General features: G+C 42.4%; 2 protein-coding genes across 4 annotated transcripts; one reads left to right on the forward strand and one right to left on the reverse strand.

Moving 5' to 3' along the window:
- Positions 1–507: 507 nt before the first annotated feature.
- snx8 (sorting nexin 8) lies at positions 508–26,074 on the forward strand. Of its 3 annotated transcripts, XM_087138758.1 has the most exons (13): positions 508–638; positions 771–901; positions 2,006–2,138; positions 2,662–2,855; positions 4,193–4,310; positions 6,251–6,372; positions 7,021–7,222; positions 7,703–7,875; positions 14,228–14,296; positions 15,174–15,326; positions 16,561–16,710; positions 18,473–18,590; positions 20,015–20,152. In XM_087138758.1, exons 1-12 carry the CDS (start codon positions 617–619, stop codon positions 18,551–18,553), a joined length of 1,548 nt encoding a protein of 515 aa, XP_086994884.1. In that variant the 5' UTR covers positions 508–616; the 3' UTR covers positions 18,554–18,590; positions 20,015–20,152. The 3 variants fall into 3 exon arrangements, with proteins under 3 accessions (XP_086994884.1, XP_022102446.2, XP_022102445.2); XM_022246754.2 differs by having other exon boundaries at positions 18,473–26,074; XM_022246753.2 differs by lacking the exon at positions 18,473–18,590 and having other exon boundaries at positions 20,015–26,074.
- LOC147798606 (uncharacterized) lies at positions 10,378–12,518 on the reverse strand. Its single transcript, XM_087139324.1, has 3 exons — positions 12,238–12,518; positions 11,834–12,029; positions 10,378–11,377 (listed from the first exon to the last, which is right to left on the reverse strand). The coding sequence occupies exons 2-3, from the start codon at positions 12,021–12,023 to the stop codon at positions 10,722–10,724; spliced, it is 846 nt and encodes a 281-aa protein (XP_086995450.1). The 5' UTR covers positions 12,024–12,029; positions 12,238–12,518; the 3' UTR covers positions 10,378–10,721.
- Positions 26,075–26,723: the final 649 nt, after the last annotated feature.

Here is a 26,723-nt window from a genome sequence, read left to right on the forward strand (position 1 = left end):
CTTCATTAACTGACCTTGCAATGCGCACTTGATTATTTAAATTGTCGCAAAATTATTGTTCCCCCTCAGATTTGTGCTTTTTGTTTATTTTTAAATTCATAATTTTTCTTCGTTTACCAATTGCTATTAGATCTGAAGACACCCACACCACATCAAAAGGGGAAACTTTTTTAATGCCTATAAAACGTTTTCGTCATTTGTCTCGTCAATTGGACAATGGCGTGAAAGTGGATTCTACTTTCCTAGCTATTCCTTTGCTTCGTATGATAATTGAAAATGGTGCAAATATATCTGTTGTAACACCTCACTTTACTTATTAACCCTAACTCCCTAGGATATGTGCAAAATTATATTAAAATTGGAGGATTCAGGACTGTTAGGGTTAATTAACGCCCCATTTTTTTAGCGAAAAAACTTTTGACCCCTAGTTGGTCATTAAAAAACATGATCAGTCGTGCTGACGTGTGCGGATACCAGCTAAAAATTGCTGTCCAGGCAGGCGCCGATCGGCGCGGCAGGCAGGTACGCGAGTCTCGTGAGCCGCTCAGCCTGGCTAAGGTCCTTGTAATTTAATAGGACATGTGACGAGAGCGAACCAGCGGAAAGGGGAGGCAACATGGCGGATGACTTGGCCTACGGTAAGAGAGGAACTAATTAGTAATTTGACCTAAGTTTCCCACATTTGCGGAAAGTGTTTCGGGGAATGAAGTGTGCATGTTGTTAGGTTGGAGCGGTCTTTTTCAGTGTAGCATTTTATTTCTTTGGTGTAGGTACGGTGCCGTCGTTTTACCGCGAGGTGTACGACATCGTCTGCCCCAACCCTGCAGACGGGAAAGTCGACCAGGATGTGTTCATCAAGATACTCGTGAAGTCCAGTCTACCCAAACAAACTCTGAGCACGGTGAGACTGAGAACATAAGTATCAAAGTGTTTTTGGTCAAGCTTACCCCCTAGAGTGTCATCATGGGCGTCATGATCCAGCAGGGCCAGATCAGGGTGCACCGATTTAAATAATTAGCCGCGGCCACTCCCCCGGGCCCAACCGTGACAACCTGTGTCGAGCTGCCCTACGTCTTTACAGACCTTGAGTTGCTGTAAAAAGGTTGCCATGTTAGGGGTGGGGCAGATTGTTGATGAACAAACCATATACGAAATCAGTTGCAATAACACACACAATTGTATAATAATAGCTTCTCACATCTAGGAGCATCTCCAGCCACGATTTAGCAAGATTGAAGAGATCAACAAGACTTCTTGCTGTGTTGAAAATTTCTATTCCTTTTAAATTGTTTATTGAATAATTTAATTTTTAAATCGTTGTAAGATTCCTGATGCTTTCCATTTCAGTCTGCTTGAAACAAGCCTCCGTAGTGTAGTTTTTCTCATTTAAAGCAAAAGATAATTTTTATTCCTTTTCATGAATTTTCCATTCGAATATTCAAATTCAAAAAATAATATTGGAATATTTAACAATCGATCGAATATTCGGTTATTCAGATATTTGGCACAGCCCTAATTATGACCCCGCGGAGCAAGCAAAAGAGCCACAGGCAGTTGCATTGTTTTTAATGCATCAAAACTGTGAGAGAAATTTCAATACTTTTAGCAATGAGTCATAAACATGGCCACAGAGCATCAAACCGTTTCATGTCCAGGTATTTACATTGCTGTAATTGCATGCTTTATTTGCAATCATGTCCCGTAGTCTTTCAGTCTTTCATTTTTTTGTACATATATTTTTCGGTGGTTGCTTGAAACTTTTTTTTATCTTTTCTGTGTAACTTTTCTGTGCAAAGCAAATTGTTGATGAAATAAATCTCATTTATTTATTTGCAAAACGGATATACATTTGAGTCTGAATATAAAGCTGTTGCAGGTTTGAATATAGGGCTGTGCGAGTGTGTTGTGCGTCGTTGCTTCACAATATACGTTCTTTATTTCTACTGGTCGCTGTTCAGCTAGATTCATCGTTGGTTTTTTTTTTCAACGTGCCTGTTTTATGTAGATATGGGAAGCAGCCGACAACAAACAAGGGTACCTGACGCGTAGCGGTTTGTACAAAGCCCTGGCTCTCACAGCCTTAGCACAGCAAGGCAAGCCAGTCAGTGAAAAGATGCTGGAGAACTATGGCAAAGAGGGTAAGCCGTTTGGTCACTTTTGGTGTCCCTGTTTACACCTGACCTGTGGAAGTCAACGTGGAAATATGATTCAAATTAACTTTAAGCTGCATTTATTTGTCCGGCAGGTATTTTGAATTATGTAATCACTTTGTTCCAAACTTCCAAAGTTCTTTGTCAGATGTGACAAGGATGCCAAAAACATGGACCCCAACTTAATGGAATGACCCAGTTTCCACCATATTTCTCCCCACCACCTTTTGTAGCTTTAACAAAAATATCTAGGCCAAGTGGCCTTGTCGTTCACATTCAGTTGCGCTCCTTCACAACCAAAAGCATTTCTTATTGATTTGTGCTCAAAAATAAAAGGTAGAAGTTTTCATATTTTGTGGTCCTGTATTTCGCTTTCTTTGACGTGTGCATGTAAGAAAAATTCCTTGCATGGATCCTTCAAAGTGGCACCTACGCGATCACTTTGACTTTGAATGTTGTGTTCCTTTGCGAGCGTTTTCACGGACTGCAAGATATTTTTACCTTCTGTCAGAGCTGCCAAAGCCTCACTTGGGTGACTTGTCTGATCTGAGGACACTCAGTGCTCAGGTCCGACGAGAGAAGAATCCCAATGTCCTCAGTTACACGTACAAAGACCTGGTGGCCCTGGACTCAGTCACCATCGACCTGGTGCCGGAGAAGAAGGGACTACTCTTAAAGCATGTCGAGTATGAAGTCAAAAGTGAGGTGAGCCATGGGGTTGGGCACCAGACTTATCATGTGGGGACAAAGCAAGACATTTATGTATTTCCAAGGATCCCACTTTTAGAAAATGTTAGGAATTTAACCCCTTCACTGCTGGGCTGTGGTATTCCCTGAATGGAGGGCTTTGTCCAGCAGCAGGCCCCATTGAACCAGCAGCTGCATGGTGAATAGACTGTATGTGTGGTAGGCACTAATCCTCACACCATGGTGCGGTAGTTGCATAGTAGCGAAGGGGTTAACCCCTTGACGACGGGAATTTCTTTCCGAAAACCAACTCCAAGAATTCCAGCCTCGCTTAGCCACAAAGGCCACCTGCCAAACCGCAAATTCTCAATTTGTGGCCCTGCGTGCTGTGCACGCTTTGAATTACACGGTGAAAAGGCTGATTGTACGGTGGCATGCGGCTCTACTCACCCTTCCACATTCCCGTTGCCTCTTTTCAAAGTGGGGACTATTGTGAAGCTGGTGATTATGATGCAAATTCGGTCTTTTCATTTCTGGGCGACACACAAAGACCAATTACTATATATATAAGAGCCAGGGTCTGCCGTCTTTCACCGTGTTCGCTCGAGCGTGGGCTGAGAATAATAGCTGAAAAGCGGGCTCAGGATCTCAATTTTTACGGCGTTTCTAGCCGCCTCCCGGCGCGAAACGGTTAAACCCAAAATTGCCATGTTTTTGGCAATGTCTGAAAAATCGGACAGTATTTAGAAGAATCAATTCCTGAAATAACTTCACAAATTGGATGACTTTTAGAAACAAGTTGGAAGATGTTGTAAAATGGTAACATTTAAATTAAATACTTGTAAAAAGGTTCTAGAACAATCTTGATGGGACTGAAAAAGGTTAATTGGGGGTGTGGAGTCACATTAAAGTCACATTAACCATCCTGTGAGTTAAACTTTCAAATTGCTTCACAAAATCCATTAACTTGTATAGAATTCTTGAGCGAGAGTATGTGCCTAGCCTCGACATACAATGTCCCGGAGATGTGTGAAGTGAAGTGTTCCTTATTCGTACAAACACACCGTTCTCATGGCTGTATTCCTGTATGTTACATTCATGGCAACGTTTGGTTTCTGCAACATAAATTACAGATAGAAATGTCATTTAAATACAGTGCGATCAGAACTGACCGTCACTCCGTCACGATGTGTCAAATGAAACATTTTGCATTACCTTTCTTATGCCTACAATGTCACTTGTTCTTGGAATTGAAGACTTTGACTCTGATATTTTCCGTTTTTAGTGAACAGTGTATGAATATTGAAAATATTTCCCTCCCCCGTTATATTGCAACATGCCTGTGGTCTCTACAGTTTTTCAAGTCGTCGGTGATGCGGCGGTACAGCGACTTTGATGCCTTGTACGACATGCTCATATCCCGCTACCCCTACAGAATGGTGCCTAGACTACCGCCCAAGAAAATGCTTGGAGGTAAGACACGGGGTCCAGTCTTTCAGACAGGCCACAGAGTGTGGATTTGAGATTGGATTTGTTGAAAATCTGGTTTTCTTAAAGCACCGCCCTTGGATGAAATCCGTGCCAACAAATCGGGTCATTTTCTTAACCCTAACGACCCCAAGTCTCTCAAGCATCGACGGTAGTTTTTGTCAAGTTTCGGCTGATTTGATTACCATACGTTATGATCAATCTTCATCGGATTGAGGAACAAACGCCTAGGTAATGTTGTTAGATTTTGTTTGGGTGGGGACCGAGCGGTTGTCCCGTGGAGTGACTGGCAACTGACACCATGTGTTGGACTTTGCTTGATTTTGATTGGATTATTGGTAAAACTATTCTAGTCACCTGAATACTGCAGAGACCCATCCTTACCAAATGACTCAAACTGCAACACTGCTGACCTGTTGGAGTTTAAAGGGGAGCTGCAATCAATTTGTTTGAAACGTATCCTAGCAACACACCCTTGTGTCTCAGACAACGTTATTTTCAACTTTCGTTTCACTATTGTAGAGGGTATTTTACCGCCTTTTTGGTTTTTATGCTAATTAGTATTTCCATATTCTCGGGCAAAACTGCAATGTCATCTCAGGATTAAAGCCTCAATGTTACATTGGTTTACACTTGAAAAGTCCTGCATTTTTGTAGATTTTGCTGGACTGAATTGTCTCTTCTTTACTTATTTATTGTTGTTTTATATGCATGGCAATAAGCAAGCATCAATCCCTTTCTCAGAAATGTTTGCAGTAAGTAAATTCTTGGTTCACAATTTGAACAGAAAAACCTAGGCACTGAAGTATGTCTTCTCTGGATGACATCACAGCAACAGCGCCCTCAGTTGTCCAGGAAAGCGTGGATAATTTAAAGGTTCTAAAAGTGCCCTTTTCAATACATTTAATCAAATAGAAGAGTTGTCATGCATTAAAGAATGGTATAAAATTGCAGAAAAACTGTGCTGAGAAAAACTTTTTGCAGCTTCACTCTAACAGATTCTCTCTAGTCTCTTGTCAGTGATTAAAGTGACCTCGTGTAGAGAAAAGTTGTATCTGTTGAATATGTTAGTTCTTGTACAAAAGCCTAGGTGGTTACAGATAATGTAGAGAAGTGATAGCCCAATACTGTTTGAAGTACAAGCAATCCAGCATTGGGTTGGATGTTTTACAGATTCAGCCTTCAGGACGGTTACAAGTATGCATAATTATATAGACAGTATTCCAGATTTAAGAACAGCATCTGTGCTTTAAATCTGCATGTGAAAAATGTGCATATGAAATAATGCACTGGTAGTAGCGCTTAATCCTAACCTTCCCCAACCACACAGAATTAAACAGTAGTAAAGTGTTTAATTCTGTGGGGATAGGTCTGGTAGGCCCATAACAGCTGGCTTGGCATACCTCAGAAAAACAAAGTCCAACGGCCTCTGTGCACAAAGTCCCATATGGGTGTTTAACTTTGTGTGAATGGGGAAGGTTGGGGCCAGCAACCCTTGGGGGTTTTAAACCATGCTTTCATTACTGTGTTGAACTTCATAAATAGTGTGCTAAGTTCACAGCTGCATTAGACCCATGTTGATTCACACAGAATTATAGATACTGTACAGCAGTGTCTGTTTCTCCTAGACCAGCTTTCCAATGGACATTCAGCAGACGTGATCCAAGGTCGCTGATACCGTCCCTCCTTCCAATCCAATAACCAGTTCATTTTGTGCGAGACGGTTTCGCATGTCGAGTCGCAGTAACAGTATGTCATCAAGGCTGTATGAGCAAGTAGCATTTACAAATCAGTAGTCGCAAAGAGGGAGCCTAGGACCTGGAGCACGTTACATGGTTTAATTAACCAGGAAAGGCTCAAGCAGAGCTTGCTCTCTCAATTCAGCGGCCGTTTTTATTTTTCACCTTCACGATTTTTTCCCCCAGCCAACCGCGAGTTCATTGAGGGTCGGCGGAGGGCCCTTTTACGATTCCTGACGCTGGTTGTCAGACATCCCGTGTTCCACAGTAGCGATGTCATCAGGTATTTTCTAACCTTTCAAGGAACAGTGAGTATGCAGCTTTTATTGAGTTCGGTGTTAGAAAAGGTTGAAATGAGAATTATCAGTCTTAACCCCAACCCTAAAAAAGGGTGATTTCGGGGTGGACAAAGCATTGGAAAGTTCAATAAAGTTCCTTTATTAAACAGACTCTTTAAATGTTTACATATGTTTAGAAAACTTCTTTCACGTTGCACTCACCTGACCATTTTTATACTCCACAACAAAAACTAAAGCAGCTTTCACATTTGTTGTCAATCTCATCGTGGGTGTGTTGGTGTAAGGTGTCATTTCATCACATAAATTTTCCACTTTTTGTTTAGTGACCTTTTTCCAAACCTGAGTGATGGATAAATGTGCCAAGGGACAAACTGACAACATCAAGACATTTAAGAAAACAGTGACTTGTGTTCAGTCTGCATGACGTATTTAAGATAACAGTTGTAATTCTACCAGGAAAAAAAGAGCGCTTGTGTGTTATTTGCTATTGCACATTGCTTTTAAAGTACATGATTTGGAATTCTTCACAGACACGCACACAAATTCAACGTTATCTCTACTCAGAGCAGCATCAGTGTTTCGCTGTCGACGTGATTTAATAATACTCTACAAATGTTACCAAAATGTTCCTTCTTTTCCATGGCGTCTCCAAACCAGGACATGCAGCACAGGATCAAGGAGCAGTTCCGTGGCACCCCAGACGAGTACGTGACCAGCCCGCTGGCCCTCTCGGCCAAGGAGCTGGTGCCCATGGACACGCAGATGCAGTACAGCAACGCCCGGGAGCACGTCAAGCGCCTCTTTGCCAGCATCTACCAGCTGAAGCACATCGTGGACCAGATGGCCCTCCGTTCCGCAGGTGAGAAAAACCTCCGGAGAGATTCGGAGGAGACTGACGTACTTTGATGGGTAGCTCATGGTTCTTTTTATCCCCAAGAGAGAGGAGTCAGGTTGCTGTAGTGTTCCTTTCCTCGCCTTGCACCTCTGCGGCCGAGGTTCGAATCCTGGCTGGGTCCACATGTGGATTGGGCTTTCACTCCCTACCTGATTCTGTGGATTTAACCCAGAATATTCTTTTGGGTTTTTCCTCCCACCTCTAAAACCGTAATTGCTTCTCTCTACAAATTTTCCCCAGGCTTGCAAGCTTCGATGCCTAGGGTGTTTTAAGGAAGCCTTGTTTGGTTTCATTACCAGAAATGTTTAACAATAATGAGAACATTTATCTGACTGTGAAGTCGAACTCAAAAGGTAGCTTAAATATTCTCATTGGGGAAAATACCTTGTTTCCATTTTCTGATTTGCAATCTCTTTCCTCTGACTGCGTCCGTGCAACTGTCAGCCAGCGCCAGCGATATGCTGCTGATGGCCAAGGAGCTGAACATGCTGGGCAGCGAGAGCCAGGTGGCCTCCACCTGGGCCATGGGGGTCAACGAGTCCTGGCCCAAGATCAAGACGGGCCTGAAGGCTATCTCGGTGGAGTTTGCTGCATTGGCCGACAAGCACAGCGTGCAGGTGAGGCAAATTTGGATTCTACCCACTTGTGTAGATTCGGCGGCAAACCCAATCAATCTGTGAAGGAGATTTGTATATACACCCACAAACTTTTCCAATACAGCCGAGCACCTCTACTTCTAGTGTTGACGCTGGAAAGTTAATTGTACAATATTTGTACAATTTTTTTTAACATTTGGTGAGACTTTGAGGCCCTGTCATAGAGAAGTTTTCTTTTTCCAAGATGTATTTTGCGTTGGGGAGATGTTAGTTTATATAACGCTGCTACACCTGACTCGGACCGGCCAGCCGACCATGGCAAGCTCGGTGGTCGAGTGGTTAAGACGTCTGCACTAGTAAGCAGGAGGTCGTGCGTTCGAGTCCCACCTGAGTAAGCTTGTGAATTTTTCGCAAGCTCTTGGGCAAGCACTGAGCATACAGTGTTTATCAATATATACGTTGGGTAAGGGCAAAACCCGTTATATAAATCAGTTTTCTTTTGACAAAGCAGACCCGATTACAGCAATCAAATTTAAGTTCAACACATCGTCTGTCTCCACATGTGGACCCAGTCGAAAATCCATGGGATGGGATTTAATGACTCAGTCTATTGAGTGGAACAACCGTATTTCCAAATCCAAAATCTGTTACAAGAACACGTGCCCCCCATCCAGAAAAAGTTTGCACATGTTTTACCTTCTACTCAAAGTGGAACTGGGACTTTGCACAAGGTAAATGCCACACACCCCACTCTCCTGCAGACAGGGCACGTGCAAGTGCTGTTCAGATGTGGTCTTCTCTGAATCTTCAGTGGCCGTGTTGCTCAAGTAATCTTGACTCTTGATCGCCATATGAACTCTGATCTCATGGTGGCAGCATTTAGGACCGATTCATTACAGGGCTCTAGTAACAAAGTTGATTCTAGCTTCCAAGTACTTGAGAGATACCAAATACACGCATGTGTACATGTATAGACTTTGTTACAGATAAGTGAAATGTCTCCTTTTCTTTTTTTTCTGAGTGTACATATTTTAAACTGCTTGCGTACATGTATTTTGTACTCAAATTGAACAGAAGGTTTGAAAAGCAGTTTTCCTGGAAAAAAAAAATAGGATGACAATCAACAGTCATTTTCATCCCAGCTACCAGGAAATTTGTGCATTTCTACCAATTGTAATATGCACAAAAATAAAGCGAAAATTGTTTTCACAGATAGCCCTTTATTTCATTCAAGATTTATCAACATGTGGTTTTCATCATCTCCACTCAACTTTTTTAAATGTTGTTGCCGGTGGAGTTCTGTTCCTCCTGGTGCCTCAAACTTGATTTGAAGTATAGTAATTCGAACTGCTGTGATCTGGAAATTTACATTTCAAGTGTTCTGGTGGGATTTTTATTACAGTTGCAAACTGCATTTAGCTGAATATCACAGAATTGGGCAGTTTTTGAATCCTGTTTGTTCCATCCAGAACCTCAAATTCATTGAAACTGCCATAAGGCCCCCCAAAAAGTCTTTCGTCTCTGGTCAGTGATCGCATCGATTTCAAGCATGCGCAGCAATCGTTTTCCCTGCGAGAGCTGTGACAGCACCCTCTATTGCCACACTGCCTCAACTGTTTGAGAGGCAGCTCAATCTGTTACTCAGGGCAATAGATCCTGACCAGATCAATGTTGAACAACGATAGCAGGCTATCAAAGTTGTTTGTTGTCAGCTAATTATCATAGTAACACTGGTCTAGTCCCATGACTCGACAACATGTGTCTACAACTGTCTGTACAATCCAACCCTGGAGGAGGAAAGAATTAAAAAAAAAGCCTTGTTGCTGTGTCAATTCCGAAACGTCAATCTGACCAGAGACAAACTGTGGAATGTGGAAACCTTGGTACACTTCAGTTGTTCTCACTTTGGATTCTTTTCAATACATAGTTGCAGACCACACATTGCCAAAGTATCGTGGAGATCTAGGCAATATTCTAGTCCCTGATCCTGGACTTTTCACCTTGTTGAGCCCCAAGACTGTGTCCAAATTACTTGGCTGCAGCTTGAAAATTATACACAACTGTATGGGAAGTGCCTGCAGCCACAGCCACAGACTTGATTCATTTTAAAGCTGCTGTCAAGCACATGTGACACGGACATGGCCATATTCTTGGACAGAAATGGACAGCCCAGTCACCGTTGCATGTCATCTGGCTTTTGGAAGTGTTTCACACAAAATGAACTGCACAGTTTTGGATATCGGATTTGAGCCAGTTACATTTTCTCAACATAAATCTTTCATTTTAAATAGCAGGTCAAACTTAGTTTGAACCAGACGCTGGTGGCTTCCATTCCAACCGAAATGAGTTTATTTTTCAACACATGCATAGGCTGTTGCAAACCTGTTTAAGTGACAAAGGATATACATAATTATTTGTGATTATAAATGAATGAAAGAATGTAATACTTATAGTTTTAGCAATAGCAGAGATCACCTTCAAAATGCAAATTTACAAGCTGCAAATCAGACAAATACAGGTGTCTTTGGTAAAATATATATGATTTGGTAGATATGATTATAAATGAATGAAAGAATGTAATACGCATAATTTTAGGCACAGCAAGAGATCACCTTCAAAATGCAAATTTACAAGCTGCAAAATCAGACAAGTACATGTGTCTTTTGTGAAAGAAGTAAGTACATTTTGGCGACGTGACTGGATTAATTTCATAACTGGTTTTCTTGTTTTCAGTTGTTTATTTGTAGATGTGTGCGTAGATGTTGTGTGTGTAGGCTTTTATTTTGCCTTCACAGCAAAACAGAAATGAAGATGCACTGTCAATGTTTCTGGTGATAGTCTTTTTCGAAGCATCCATGCTTCATCAATTAAACAATTTGACGATATATTTGCACCCAACATTCGCTGGCCACTGCTAGCTGCCCATTCCCCGTGAGTGCTATCCCCTTTGGGAATCGCAAGGTGTTGGTAAGGCAACTCTGGAACCAACCATTGGCGCGGTAGTGGTGGAGGTGGCCTGTGTCGCGTCCAGGCCCATCGCTATCCCGCACGCACACGGCAAGGTAGATGCCTGAGCTGTCACAGCACACCCCGCAGCTGGCCAGCTGCCGACCCTGCTGACCTCTGACGGTTGGTGTAACCTCATGCTGCAGCAATCCCTGTCTGTTGGTGATGAAGAGTCGTCGCCCCAAATGGTTGCTGACCGCAAACCTGCGATTGCTGTCGTCCACGGCGAGGAAATACGGCTTGGCCTGGCATGGAAGTTTAACAGTTTGCAAGAGTTCGCCATTATGGGGACTGTGCTCAGTCAGAACCTCTCGTTCAATGTCACCCACTACGATGACGCCATTCTTGTCCACTGCCACGCTGCGGAGCTGGACATCCTTCTGGTCGACCTCACAAGGTGGCACTGTGGGGAACTCGAAGGCTAACTGGTTGCTCTGGAACATCTTGACGTACTTAGAGTCATCAACAACCACCAACCAGTTATCCTGATTGGGGATAGCTGCAATGCCGTGTGGACCTTGTGGGAAGAAGGTCACGCAAATGGAACTGAAAATAGCCCTCAAATGCAACAGGTACCCCATGGTTACATGAAGTACGAAGACATCTTTCTGAGAAAAAGTGTGTTGACAAGTGCATATTATCCCTAACCCCGTCAGACTAAGCAAAGTGCAGCAGGTGTGCGCATAAAAGTCTTGTGGGCTTTGATACATTAGGTAATCAACATTAATGCCTAAAAGGCTACCAGTGTTGAGACAGTGGGAGCTCGTCCCATTGCACACTGCTACTGTTGGATCCTGTGGTGGCTAGCTACCACAGATTAGCGGGCCATAGTTGACATGTTGGTAGTTGCTACACTGGGCAGGTAACATCCTAGTGATGCAGACTGATGCTGCCGACGGGGTCCCTAGCCAAAATACCCGTTAGAGTTAGGGTTAAAAAAATCTGTAAGAAACAAGCACAGCGTGACACTTACGTTCCTGTAATTCATAACTGTCCAGTTGTTGTCCATCTGTGCTGCATATTACCACGCGTCTCTTGTTTATGTCTGTCATGGCAATTTTGCCAGGTGAAATTGCAGTAATGCCCTTGGCTTCCCCATCCTTGAATGGCTCACCGTCCCTGTCGCCAAATTCACACTGCATCTCCCAACGGTTTCCTGCCATTTCTGTCTGCACAATGTGGTTGGAAAGTGAAAAGCATACTTAAACATTCACAACAAAAATATAGACAGTACTGAGTCAATCAAAATTCCAGTGGAAATCCAATGTTTTGGAACATTCAAGAGAGTGATCTACGCTTTTTCACAACACCAGTCTATAAGTGCATGTAATCGATCAGTTTACGGTACCTGGTCCAAATAACAGGTGATTTGCCTACCTGTGAGTGGTTATAAAACACACTTCCTTGATGATATCAATGGTGAACTTGCTCCACACAGCACAATCTCTACTTTCGGGCTGAAAGGCAGTCAAATACTGTGGCTTTAACCTATTCTGTAAATACCAGAATGGTAATTTATATAACAGGTTTTGCCCTTACCCAGCGTATATTAATAAGCACTGTATGCTCAGTGCTTGTCCGAGAGCTTGCAAAAAACCTCACAAGCTCACTCGGGTGGGACTCGAACCCACGACATCCTGCTTACTAGTGCAGATGTCTTAACCAGTAAGCTTGTGAGTTTTTTTTGGCAAGCTCTCGGACAAGCACTGAGCATACAGTGCTTATTAATATACATTGGGTAAGGGCAAAACCTGTTACAGAAATCAACATTGCCCCAATGCAAAAATACATCTTGAAAACCAGAATGGTCGTTAAAGCGAGCATTATCGCTGCGTCAGTGCCATTGTTTTGAAATACACAACATGCACAGACATGTTTTGGGCCAGCCTGTGGACTTCAGCAGTTAGTCTTATTTGGGTTTTCAAAAGGGCCAACTGGCAAAGTCGTACCACTTCAGTTGATGTAAATTACATTATAAATGCAGTTTTTATGATTTTCAAGATAAACACTGCTGACATCACTTAAGCTTTGTTTACACCAGTTTTGGTATTAGCTTCCACCAGATGATGTTGTATGCTGAAGAGTTTCCTTTGTTCTAGAGTAAACATTGGATGTAAACATCAACATGTTCAGACTTGTGGGACTTAGGTTTGTACCCAGATGAAGTTCATGATAGCCACATTTCATGTCAGGGTTTGCGTGCAACAAGTCTTTCAGGTCCACTTAATTTGGGAGCGAATCACACTTCACCACTCGTTTGCGCCCATCAGTGTCTAGGAAGAACTGTCTGAGAAAAAAAATTTCTTTCGAGTGATTCTTTCAATAAAGTTTGCCAGATAAGTTGCCTTTGTACTATGATATGGCCTCCACCAGATGATAGTGCATACTTAAGAAGACTTTTCCTTTGTTCTGGAGTAAACATCAACATGTACAGACTTGTGGGCCTTAGACTTGGACCAAGATGAAGTTCATGATAGCCGCATTCATGTTAGGATTTGCACGGAACATTTCTTTTGTCGTGCCCTCTTCATGTAGAAGCCAGTTTTACTTCACTACTCATTTACACCTCAGTATCCAGGAAGAAGTTTCAAGTAATGCCTTCAAAAGTTTGCCAGATGATTTGCCTTTGAATGATGCTCAGAAAGTGCTCAAGTTTGAAATTAATATTCACAGGGAATGGATGGGATTGTTCCCTTTTCTCCAGTGTACGAAATGATAAGTGATACTTAACCATGTACTTGTCTGTTTTCAAGGATGAACGTACTTGTCGTTATTACGTGTGGACAAAGGGGCCTTCGCAAAAACAGCTTTTCAAGTAGAGGTCCCCATTTACAGTTATAGATTGGCTTATCCGAAGGACAACATACACTGAGATCTACCGTACGTAGACAGAATATGAGTGACATGCAAACACCCATTACTTTACGGCTTCATGGTTTTTTTTCGTGCCCCTTGGGTTATGTCTTCAGCCGTTTCTGACTGGAAACATGATGTAAGCCGTTCTCAAAGACCCTGGGTGACTGTCCAGGTAAAGTTGGGGACGTGCAGGGTCCACAGGTCAAAGCGCGAGATTACAGTATAAAGAAAAGTGGTGGCTGGACGGACAGAGAAGAGCACCTCAACATTTCATAACGTTGCTCTAGGCAGCCCAGATCCACACAGTTTCATGATAAGTCCTGAATCCTCCAACATCAATGTGATTCTATATATATACCCTTGGGAGTTAGGTTTAAGATACAGTGCACTTTGTTGCTCTCTGTGTCACGTACCATTGCAACATCAATGTATCGGCAGCCCTTTCATGTTTTTCAGCATTGGTGTGCATTTGTTTAATGTCTTCCCCTTTTCCCTCAAATGTTACCCGCAGGGAAAGAGAGAAGATAACAATGTGGCAGAGAGGATAGCCCTGATACTGGACCTTCTGCAAGCTTACAAGGTGAGCTCTGGTATTTAGTTACCGGTATCCCCCCGTTGTTTGTTTTTTATCCCCTCGCAGATACCATGGGACTGGAGCTAGATGTCCAAAGACCTTCACCCTCTCGTGCAAAGATTCATTCTTGGCAAAATTGAACGCTCAGTCACAAATGGTCAAATGGCCCCCCGTGTGTCTGTGTTCTGTGGCAAATCGAGTGGAAGGAGTAGTTGATTGTCAGTAACTGTTACTGCAAAAGGAGGGGAAAAAAGATACTAGGGGTGGTAACTGAACAGTTCCTGTCCACATGAATTGAAAACTCAGGTGGTCCATGAGGACAGTGTAATCATATAATAAACCAAGCCAATACAATGAAAGAAAACCTATGACAATGCACTGAGATAAAAATGAAAATACTAATTACCGCTAATGGGTCATTAGGGAGACATTCCCATAAGAACGTGCACAAAATTTTTCCAACTTTACTGGCCCATAATTCAATGTTCCCTGATCTGATGTGAGCCAAACTTTGTATGTTTTCATTTTAGACCCTAATCTATCATCTCTCAAAATTTGGATGGTAAAATTCGGCCTCCTTCTGGTAGTTTGAAAATAGGGAGACACTGAAATGTCCCCCTAAAAGCCAATGTCTCCCTAATGCTGGAAAATTTACCATAAAATGTCTCCCCAATGACCTATTTGTAAATGTAAGGGTGAGACTTAATATTAGATATTGCAAGAAAAGCCAGACAGTGAGGGAAGGAGGTCTGTGTTACATATTGGGAGAAAAGACAAACGCTGCTGCCCAGAATTGACTCGAGACATTAATTGCCTGCATGCTTCAGCCGGCTAGCTTTACTGACAAACAGCCGTGTCTCTGATCTGCGACCTCCCCTTGCAGGACTTAGGGGATCGGCTGGAGAAAGGGCTGGTCAAGGACCACCAGAATGCCCTGGCCAAGATGGGCAGCATCAAGAAGAAGAAGATGACGGCCACCGTCAAGGGATCGGACCACGTCGGAGAAGTGGAGCAGCTGGAATCCAGGATAATTGAGGTCAGAAATGGCCTGATATATTTTTTTTTTTTACAACATTTCTGTTTGTCAAGGAGACATAGTCTTCAACCACTTTGGACTGGACATGTCGACACAATTTGAAAATTTTTTTGCTCAAGCTTGGCTGAGGGGTTGAAAACATCAAGCGTTGCCCCACTCACCACCAGCTGATGTTTAAACACAGTAGTCTCCCATAAATCTTGCATACACACACACACAAAGTCCAAGAAGTCTGTGGAGGCAGCCGTTGTGTTGAACTTAAACTTGGTTGCTGTGCCTGGCCCGTTGTGTTAGCAAATATCACTTAGTGGGTGCATTCTAGAGTGTTGAAAACTGTGCCCTTTATGGTGAGGAATGTCTCACAAATGGAGGATTTTCAGTCACGTGATTTTTGCTGGTCGGCGTTCACTTTACACAGATGTGCGTGGAAATGCGCGCAATTGAAGTTTCTCAACATTCTGGTGTACAGTGTACACGAGTTTCCAATAGAAATACACAGATTCGAAAATGCACGTGCCTCCACAGACGTGACACGCTCTCTGAAATGCCTTTGCCCATCATGTTGCGTTGCGTGAAAAACCTCTATTGCTGTACAACTGAATCTAGCGAATCAGTATTTGTGGCATTTAGCTGTATATCCCAATTTGGTTAGTATGTCTAACCTTGATCTGAAGATTTGTCCAAAAATGATGCCATCCCCAAGTGACTAAAATCATCAGTTCCACCATTTTGTGCTGATATTTGACAAGTGTTTCCAAATGTTTGACAACAACTCTATACAGATGTTTTGAAAATGCTTTCTTGAGGACTGGTTAATGTAGTTCCTTGCACTTGTATTTGGAATGTGTATTAGCCCTCCTATGCTGAAGTCACTCATTCTGAAGTCATTTGGTGAACACCTCAAAGAAGTGCAGCTGTGTGGTGTTGTGCACTGCACCAACAGTCCCTCAAAGGAATATCAGATTGCACTTTTGTGCTGCCCAACAACTGTGCTTCACTGTGTCATGTGCATCATTGTGCAGTAAACCAAATGCAGTGAAGAGGATTGCACAAAAGACCCTGGGTCATTTTGTGCTGGCAACCAACTGTGTACACACTGAACCTGTGCATGTTTGAGTTCCACATAGAAAACACATGCTCGCCAGTGACTGTGGGCGTTTGTGCACATTTGTGCTGTAAAACCAAAGGAGGGTTAAACTGTCGTGTTCTCTTTGTTTTCCGTCTCCACAAACAGCAAGAGAGCCAGATCATGACGATGGAGAACCGGAACTACTTTTCCCTCCACTGCATCCAGATGGAGACTCAGCTGGTCCACGCCAACATCGACATCCTAGCAGAGGTGGTGCAAGCCCTGTCCAAGACGGAGCTGCAAGGACACAAAGAGGTAAGCTACTCGTCACCGTCACCGTCACTGTCCATTGCTCTGACATGCTACATGAACACAAAGCAGAACTCGTCCTTCATGGGTCCCAAGGCCAGGCAAAGATGGATATGATGGCACAGATCTATGAGCCCCTTTGCCACCTGACGGGCCAAGCCTAGCCAAAAGACACAGTGCTGAGATCCTGTCAGAATTGTTCTTGATTTCAGGATTTTTTTAATGAGGATTTTCCTGATTTCAGGTTTTTTTTTAAACATTGGGAAATGGGAGAAATCTTTTTTTTTTACTTTTAAGGTGTTCTTGATTTGAACAGAAATGGCTATTGTAAGGGATTCCTTTTGTCAAACCATAGAAGGACACGGACGGAGTTGCTACTCTGGCACTTCAAAGTGTTCAATGATTGTCAGCGCCGACTCGGACAAATAACAGAAAACATTCCAAAAACGCCCGATGACTGCCTGCATCTTAGCCAGCCAAGCAGGGACAGTAATATGCTAGAGATAGTCGCAGTGTTTTATTTGAAATCAAATACAAATTACTGCTTTGACCAGGAAATCGAGAGAGAAAATCCCTGATATTAGACCTACTTTTGCCATCATGAGTAAACATTTTGTATTCTGATATTCTGTTCCATCATTCATGTAAAGGTTTTAATTTTATGCTCCTCCTTCCAATACATTAGTGTTCAAAGACTTGGTACGAATTTGGCTAAGACTGGTCAAAAAATGTTGACCACTACCAGAAAGTTAAGTACATAAGGAACAGAGAGTAATCATGAAATCTCATGATGTGTCAAATACACTTTTGTGCAAAATGCTGAAATAAAAATGATTCGAACAAAATGATGGCACATGAGATTTGGGGCACACAGCGTAATGCAAGCAACTGCGCAAGCATTAAATTTGATGTTGTCATGAGATCATACCAAGCGCCAACAAAGCATGAATAGTCAATTTCCTATACCTCAGTACAGAAAGTTTTAAGGATGCAGATTACCAGCGAAAAATTGCGTTGGCGATCATAGGGTACAAAGGAGTTTTGTGGTTGTGAAACAGATGGTGTGTAGCAAGCGCTCGCTGCACTCTGACTATGGACATACCGTTTATGCCAGAGAGTGACGTTTGGCCAGATGTTGTAGCCCGGGCAGTTCAAACTCCTTCTGTGTCCTTCCTCTATGGTCAAACACAAGTGCATACCAACGAACCTTCACCACTGTGGGGCTCTCGAAGCCTCTGGTGATTACTTTCTGGATATTTCACTTTCTTCCAATCGCACCCCTAGCAGAGCACATACTTACCCCCCTCTAGTGGCTCATCCAGCAGCAGTTGGGGAGTGAGGGGAGGAAGGACCCTCCCCCTTCCCAACACATGCTGCAGATCTCTGGAGGGTTTTGTAACGAATTGAAAGCATCAATGCTTATGAGGTGTTGGTGCTACTGCCTTCCTTTGGAGGAACAGAAACCCTCCTACATATGGACAAGAAATCGGACCATCACATTTTGGAAAAACCAATTGCTATTTGACCCCTTCCCCCCAGTCTCAGAGCCTGGATTTGCCGCTTTTCCCCTCATTTGCCACAGGTATATTCCTATCGCTGATGAAGGTCTCTGTTTCAGTCTTTGTATAGTGGTCCTCGGACCATTCTCAACCGCGTCCGTCCTTTGGTTTTCGGTGATGGTGCCCGCTCTTATTTCCCTTACTTTTCCCACTGCCAGTTCTGGTTTTGATTTTCCCCCTCTGCCTCACCACTTCTTTTCGCATTGCAGCTGACGCAAGTTTGGGAAGACACCACCGCCAAAGTAGACACTCATATGACAATGGGATTGTTATCATCATCATCATCTTGACTGTGAACGCCTGCCACTCCTGCTACCTTCATAAAAAGTCAGCGCCCAAATTAAAACCAAACCAGTTCAAGCCAGTTCCATCCAGTACCATCCTGTACCATCCGGTCTCTATCCGGTTCCATGGGCAGCTGGCGCAATGCTGGCTTGTCCCAGTATCCTCTTTTCATACCATCGCTGATGCACCCCCCTAAAATACTTTAATTTCCATATTTTTTTTTTTTTAGATTTTGTATGAAATTACTTATTAGCATTTTTAATTCTGTTGAGGTTTGTGCGTAGTAAGTTTTGTTAAATGTAACATCAAACCTCACAAACTTGCTCGCCATTCACCACAATGTTAATGAAAGTTTCCATGTAAGTAGTAATCCTTTGTAACAAGAGAATAACGGGAAAGTATCTTTCGTTAACAGGGATGTAAAGTTTGTAAATTGATCAAGGTTTCCTTGTTTGTACACATATATTTTTAACCTAAAAGCGTTAGACAGACTTTCCCTTCATACTCAACCACTCTTAACATTCTGAAAAACATGCATTACATTTCCCTGCTTGGACTACCTTTCTGTAAATCTCTCTGTTGGAAACATACAGACATTTCCAGTCATTATGCTCTACATTTTCAATGTAACAGGGTTGGCATGGTTTGTACACAGTAGGTGGAACTTGTACACCGTAGGTGGTGGTGTTGTAAAAGATTTATGTACATTTATGTGTTTGAAGGCCAGTGGAGTGATCAATTTCTCGAGTTCAGGGGCCGATTTCATACAGCTGCTAAGCACAAAATTTGCTTAAGTATGAAAAAGCTTGCTTAAAAAAACAAAGGTTACCAGCTCAAACTCTATCTGATTGTCATGCTAACCAAAAGACAGCTGACCATGATTCCAAAACAATATACATCACATAGAGTTTTGGCTGGTTACCTGATTTATCAAGCAAGGCTTTCTCGCGCTCATGCAAATTTGGTGCTTAAGCAGCTCTATGGAATTGGATCTAATAGTAGTCATTAAAATTCTGCCCTTTGCACATGCACTGATGGTATTATGATGTTTAGCATGTTGAGCCTCTGTCCGACATGCAGCCAGCAAATTTTGTTATAATTACTGAGGAACGTTTGATGCGTGATTGGCTGTGTCTTTGGTTCTTTCTGGCATGATACAAACGCGGCATATTTTCACACAATGAAAGGCATATTTGTAACACATGCACCGTCGAGAATGAATTGAAAAGGTAGATGAAGGTGTCAAGGATGTGGAGGGTTAATATTTCAGTATTAAGGACAAAAATCCTCGTTCTTATAGATACTAAAAGGGGAAAAATGTAATGTTCATGTCAAGCAGTACATTTGCATAACCTGATTAGCAGAATGCCTTTTGTATAGTGGATTGGGTCAAGACTACAGAGGGAGTTATTAACATAGGGGATATTTCTCGCTCTCTGACGTGATTTACCGAATCACTCTTGCAGTTTGTTGGGGTTTGGGAGGTCCTAGCGACTCAGTCCCCGACGTTGAGCGGTGGAGAGGAGCAAGCCGGGCCCAAGACACCCACCTCGCCCACTTCACCCGCCATCTTGACAGCTGCATCCTTCTAAACGTAGACCATAGAGCTATGTTCAATTACTAGAGAGCTGACTAGCTTTAGAAAGTGAAGCCTGCTGGGCGCATCCGCATTTGTGCACGAACCTATGGAAAAACTCAAATCTTTGTAGCACTTTCGTACAACTGCTTGCATATGTGTGTCTGTATTCAAAAATGATGCCTCAATGAAGCCACTTCTCAAAAAAAAAACACAACTCAGCACACAAGCAGCAAATGAATGTTTTGATTGCAAATGCATATGCATTTATGCATATTCGCTGGAAATAAATTTTGCTGAGGATAGTGTCGTGCTAATGATAAACCTGCACTGTATATCATTTGCGTGTTGCAGTTAGGGTCCATGATTTGGAATTGTCCACCCTACTTCAATATTTGTTCCACAAACATGAATTCAATATGTCTGTGCCCAGAAGGTGTCCAAGCTTCTCCGCCCGGGGAACGAGGAGTTAGCTTTCTAGTAATTCTTCCTCTTTGAGGCAGACCCACAGTATTAGAAGCCGCTACTGCGGTCGTATACCCCCTGCTCAGGATACATGTGAGTTACGTGCCTCTTCATTCAGACGATTGTCGTGACTTGTCAAAATACTCGTGTATCAAGTTGAAGAATGTGCACATGATTGAGGTGCCACGGGCACTGCTGGGGGGAAGGGGGCAAAGCGTACTTTTTTTGGGAGGGGGGAATTTCATCACCAACGCACTGCTTAACTATCAACAGTAGTATGGGGTCGGCGCTGACGTTTTGACCAAGCAGGTTGGTGGTACACTTTCTTTTCCCACTTTTTAAAATTTTTGGTTCAAAAATTCAGTGGTGTGAGTTCAGCTTTTTCGCTAATTTCAGCTTTTCTTGTTTAGATGCTGACCTGGATTTTCTTTTTTTTTTTTTTTTTTACACCTGGTCTATACAAAAGTATGGGAACTTTTTACAATTCAGCTTTTTGTTAGCTGTATTCGGCTTCAATTTTAAGTAGCCACTCACACCCCTGAAGATATTTTGTTGGTGGAGGGTCACCCCTTACACCCCCCCCCCGCAATGCCTATGTCATGTGCCACTGGAGTCATAGCATCTCCTTGGATTATATTAGTCCATAGAACGACGGGATTGATTTAGAACTCGTGCTGTATCGTTGTCATGGTCCCCACATATGACGTAATATCATAACTTTACAATCTTGGATGTTTTCTTCGGTACCAGTGCCCAGAATTGTGGGTGATGTTTGCATGATTGCTGGACAAATTTAATCACTGAAAGATAACTGATGGGGATTTTTTGATCTGTTGCCACAAAACCCACCTGCATTTATTTTTACTAAACCTTTAGTATTGTGTCTACAGTTATAAATGCCTTGTGAATGGCCCCATGTTTATGAATTGTACATGTTTATTTGCCTAATTATCTCTCTTGTCCGTATTTTGTGAGGTTACTTAATGTGAACAGTGATAGCTAATATTACTGGTCTCTTTTCAGTTTTTGTTTTTCAATTTTATACACATATGTCAGTTTTCATCTGCTTCACATTCTGCAGAAATCTATGTGCATTGCAACCAGGTGTTGTAGTTTGAGGAACTCTGTAATTCTCTTTTTAATTTTAAGAAAACAGACTTAGTATTCTGTAGTCAAAACTTCAGTTTTTTCATAGTGCTTTTTTTCCTGAATGTGCCTGTTCACCGTAAGCAGAATCGCAGTTTCCCCTGGGGTACTGATGTGTTTGAGGTGGTCAAACAAATTTTGCCAAAATGTTAGCGCCTAAAACATAAGCAGATATGTTTGAAAAGGTCTCAAATAAATTCAAAACAGCCTAACAGTACATTTACTCAAAATTTCCCCTCTAAAATAAATTGATCTTGTATTCTGTGTCCCTCTCAAACATTGTGCACAATTTGAACCTGATCTATTTCAAACCATCTAAATTGTTTTGCCTTTTCCTTTTTCCATGTTTGTCTGTTTTAAGTGTGAGGTGGCAAAATTCAACAGAAAAGGCCTGAGGCGGTCACTAAAATCAGTGAAGTGGGTCGCCTCCCCGTTGAATAGGCAGGGGAAACCTTGTGGAAAACAGGCAGTAGACGAGTAACCCTGTCTGTCACCCTTGATTCTTCACTGTTCCCACCTTGTCGATCTCCCAAAACACTTAAACCCCACACAGTTAACCAACCACAATGGCACCTGAAAGCACCAGTTGTAGCATGGTTGCACCGTAATGGCTTTCACTGTGTTGTGTGAGCCCAGTTGCCTTGATTTGAACACTATTTCAACTTGGCAGTTTGCTGCAGTATTAGTAGAGCTGTACGCTCTGCCTCGCAGAAAGGGGTGCATGGACGTGGCAGAAGGGTTGAGGGGCCTCATGGGATAACTAGCAAGAAACTGCTCAGGGGAGAGAATTAAGATCATACGAAGGGAGAGAACTGACACATTCAGCGAGACGATCAGCTGCTGCCAGTCTAGCCGCGTCCGAATCAGCATGGCTGTGGCTGGGAGTAACACGCGTCTATGGGAAATTACAGCAGCCGCCAGTCAATGACTTCCATAGCCTTGTGTATCTTGCCCAGCCGTAGCCAAGTAAATCGGACCTGGCCCGATAATACATAGCCAAATAGTGCTTCTTTGCCTCCAGATCGTGCAATGTTCTGCGTGAGTGAGCTGCAAGAATATTCTTTGAAAAATTTTTTGATGCGTCTCAAAGAATGTCCTCTGACTTGTGCGCAGCTGGTCGTTGTAGTCCTGTTAATGATACACAGACTTTTTATTGGGTGTCTTCGTGTACGAACACTGTATACTCGTTGTTAATGGCACGTCCCCATGCAAATTGTTTTTTACATAAAAGTGAATCTGGTTCACTGATATAAAATTTGCATGTAACTGGTCATTTCATGAACACTGCTCTAGAGTTGGAGTGGTGGTGTAATGGCGACAACCCCACAGGAAATTTAGAATGGTCCTGAATCAGAGACATGAATGTTGGAGGATGGATTTTTTCCGTCGTCTTTTCCAACAGATCCCACTGGAGCTTAGAATTGGGTCTGTGATTGGAGGTGAATTGGTTCTGCACTTTTGAATGCAGTGATGTAGTGGAGTCCATCGCCAGTCCTGTCACAACTCCCTTCATGAGTCCAGTCACAAGTCCTCTCACAAGACTGGTCATGAGTAACGGGGGTGTACATTGGCAAAGGAGTGCTTGGGCCTGTTTGTTTCACGCAGATCTGGGTTTCAATCATTGGTCCCAAATCTGGTCTGCGCTGTCCATTAGGCGGGTTCTGGTGTTAGTGAACCAGTGAACTGATTGCAATCGGGATCCGTGTGAAACAAACAGGCTGCTTACGTCAGAACTCACTTAATTAGCATGTGGCTCAGCCTAAGACCGAATGGCTTGTGCTCGACTTTGGGGGACTCTTGATGGATTCAACTACAACACTGCTTGAATATATGCATCCATACTCCATAAGTTAGTGAACCGCATCATAACTGTGGTCACTGGTGTTTGATGGTGGGAAAAAAAGAAGTATTTGGGGGTTGGAAGTCAGGAAAGATTACAGTTTTTAAAATCATCTATTCCTCTTGCATTTCAGATATTTCGCTTAAACTGCTTTTGGTAAACTTAACAATTTCAGCATTTTGTACTTTCATGTATTTCAGTAAGTCATGTATAAGCATCCCACATTATGTATATACTTTTATTGTGATGAGGCCTATTTGAAAATGGTGCCAAAAATGAGTGTCTTTGTGTGTTAAATCTCTAAAATTGCTTAAAAGCATAGTCAGCATCCTTTGCACTTGATATGATTTCAAATATGCTCTATGTGTGTTTCCTGTCCTTAGGGAAAAGTTACCAATACTCAATTGATCATTTGCTTTTTAAATTTAATACAAATGATGTGTGAGCCGGCCTGAAGATTTCAAATATGCAGAACGACGGATAGTAGGTGGAACATTAATTGGAGAGTATGCACAGTGTTTTTAATGTCTGATACTGTGTAGACACCTGGTGATTTTTGGAATTTTCTGGTACAGCATTGTTCACATTGTTCATTGCTTTAGAAGAGGAATCTTTTCCAAAGGGTAATTGTAGTCATTCTGTTCCATGTTCCACTGAAGCCAAAGATCATTGGCCCTTGCTAAACTACACCACCAACTTCGGTGCACTAGACAGGAGAAGTAATCATCGTAGTGTACAATTCTTTTCACTGTTCCACACAGTCAGAAGAGAAATGTACCTTGGTGCATCGGGGTTTGAGCTGAATAGGATCATTTGATGCTGGGTACTGTTTTCTTTAAAAGGGAGTTGGATTCGTCAAATCATGTCAAGTGACCACAGCGTGTATTCTATGATTGGCTTAAATCACAGTGTATAAACGTGCAGCCAATAATGGGCAGAGTCATTGGACTTTGATTGAGCCACTGTGCCGGGTAGCCTTTTGCTTTGTGAGGAAGTTGTGGCTGTGGCTGCAGATAGCGTGTACACGAATGGAAGATAGTGGCAACTGTCAGCCTCAACCAGTTGATTTAGAGATTGCCTTGGCCTTTTATTGAAAATAACCAAATGCAGTTCATGGAAGAATGCATCATATTAGCCACAGTCTGATTGGTTAAGGACTTATTGCTATGGTGATGGGTGCTGATTGAACGATCTGGCTCTTTCAACAGAAGTTGTTGAAACTTTGCAGAAAGGACTTAAGAGTTGATGAAGGCTTGTGAAGCCTTTATACCTTTGTGACAATTATAGAAATGTGTTTATTAGAGGATTCTAGATTTTTTTGAAAAGATGGACAGAATAATTTTCATTTTCTTTTTTTATTACAGAGAGCTTGCCAGAAGGTTTAAATTTACTGTTATTGATTGAAAAATTAATTTTATTATGCAACTTGGTGATCAGAAATGAGCACCTGCAAGACCGTACCAGGTAATTTTTTTGGTTTTGAAAGTTCAAACAAAAGGTAAGCATGGTTCTATAGTATTTGTTTACCTCTAGCAACTTCCTTCCCATGGAAATAGTCCCCATCCCTGTGAAACGGGTTCCTATGAAATGAGTGTACACAGTAACATTTTTGCCTTGTGTACTAGAAGATCATTCAGCTCATTACTTTGGCATATCGCTCGTGAGGTGTGGTAGTAGAGTCCATGGCAAGTCCCTGCAAGATAATCACATGCCCATCACATCAAGTCATGAGGTCTTAAGCCAACTCGCAAGCTATTCAAATGAACTGTGACAACAGCATTCTTTGTCATTGCTGACCCTCTCACTTATGACTGGCCTTGTGAAGGGGGGTGTGACTGGTTTTGTGAAGGGATTCGTGAAAGGACTTGTGATGGCTGACTGGACTACAGTACTGCCGTCGTGTGATACACTGACGAAAGGGGGTCACGTGAATGTGTATTCAAAGTGTTTGATTCCCACACTGTTTTAAGTGTGAGTCCCCATCAGAACAGGATTCTGCTTGATGAAATTGTCTGAAGAGTTGCTTATCTGCCATTCTTTTGTAAGAATTCAGGAGGTGATATCCACAAAGGGTTGTTGATCCAATTGAGAACCTGGCCCAAATAGGAATGGAGTTACTTCTCTACATTGAGATAATGGTCATTCCCATGACCTAACCTCATTTCTCGTGTCACAGTATGTCTCCAATTCTATTTACCCTGCACCCTTTGATTTCATTTCATGAAGACTTTACGTTGAACTCCTCTTTACTGAACTTGTTCGTGGATAACATTAAAAGTGATTGTGTCTCTCCAGATTTAGATGCACTGAAAGTGGTTGATAATCATCCCCTTGTGCAACCCACTCTGGAAGTAGAACTGTGAACGATAATCTGTATATAGACATGGATCGTGTTTTCAGTGTGAATTTGATAACTCAAAAGTATATATAAAGTTTATATACTTTTTTTGGCAAGGTGATAGTAATAAGCACAATAAACATTTCAGACACAAAATTTTCCAGTGGCTTGTTTGTTTGCTTGACCCTTAGATATGCTTCATTTTTTTTCCCGTCTGGAATATCAACTGTTGTTGAATTTGGAAATTTATGTCTCCATACCAGAGTCAATGTCTTTGAATTTGGCAACAATACCCTTCCAAACGTGAACATTCAAAGTCCCTTGTGTACATCTATTGGGTCATATTATGCCTGTAGTTTGAGGTTGCCAAAACCTGCACAATCTATCACCTGTTTTAACCACTTTCTGCCGGGGATTCCAGATGCAAACATGTATGCTTTATATGTGTGGCCAGGGTCTCCGAACTCAGACAAAGGGAACAGGGCCTTGTAACAAAAGACCGTACTTGGAACAAAAGACCAGGCTGCTGGGCATTACCGACATTATTTTACTCTCAAAAGTGGAGAGAATCCAGCCTTGTTTGAAATGGTACACCACGGTTTGGGGCATTTAGAGCGAGCGGATTACCACCGGGGACAAAAGCGCTCCACCACCGCAGCGATGAGCCACACAGCACCGCTGCATGCTAATCATGCCCCTGAGGTCAGCAGTGCACTGAGCCAGGTTCGTGAACAAAAGAAAGTTATATAACACCACACAATCTGGGCTCTTCTTACAAGGCTGCAGGCATCAATAGATTTTGTCTGTCGG

This window comes from Acanthaster planci, linkage group LG07 (assembly GCF_054643075.1).
Source record: "Acanthaster planci isolate LZ-2023a linkage group LG07, COTS_SCS, whole genome shotgun sequence".
NCBI lineage: Eukaryota > Metazoa > Echinodermata > Asteroidea > Valvatida > Acanthasteridae > Acanthaster > Acanthaster planci.

What these genes read in the sequence shown, in the direction of transcription:
- snx8 (XM_022246753.2), top strand. Translation starts at nt 617, where the DNA reads ATGGCGGATGACTTGGCCTACG. An exon ending in AGTATGAAGTCAAAAGTGAG is followed by an intron (nt 2,856 to 4,192) that starts GTGAGCCATGGG and finishes TGGTCTCTACAG; the next exon opens with TTTTTCAAGTCGTCGGTGAT. An exon ending in TTCTAACCTTTCAAGGAACA is followed by an intron (nt 6,373 to 7,020) that starts GTGAGTATGCAG and finishes TCTCCAAACCAG; the next exon opens with GACATGCAGCACAGGATCAA.
- LOC147798606 (XM_087139324.1), bottom strand. Translation starts at nt 12,023, where the DNA reads ATGGCAGGAAACCGTTGGGAGATGCAGTGTGAATTTGGCGACAGGGAC. An exon ending in CAGTTATGAATTACAGGAAC is followed by an intron (nt 11,378 to 11,833) that starts GTAAGTGTCACG and finishes TCTTCCCACAAG; the next exon opens with GTCCACACGGCATTGCAGCT.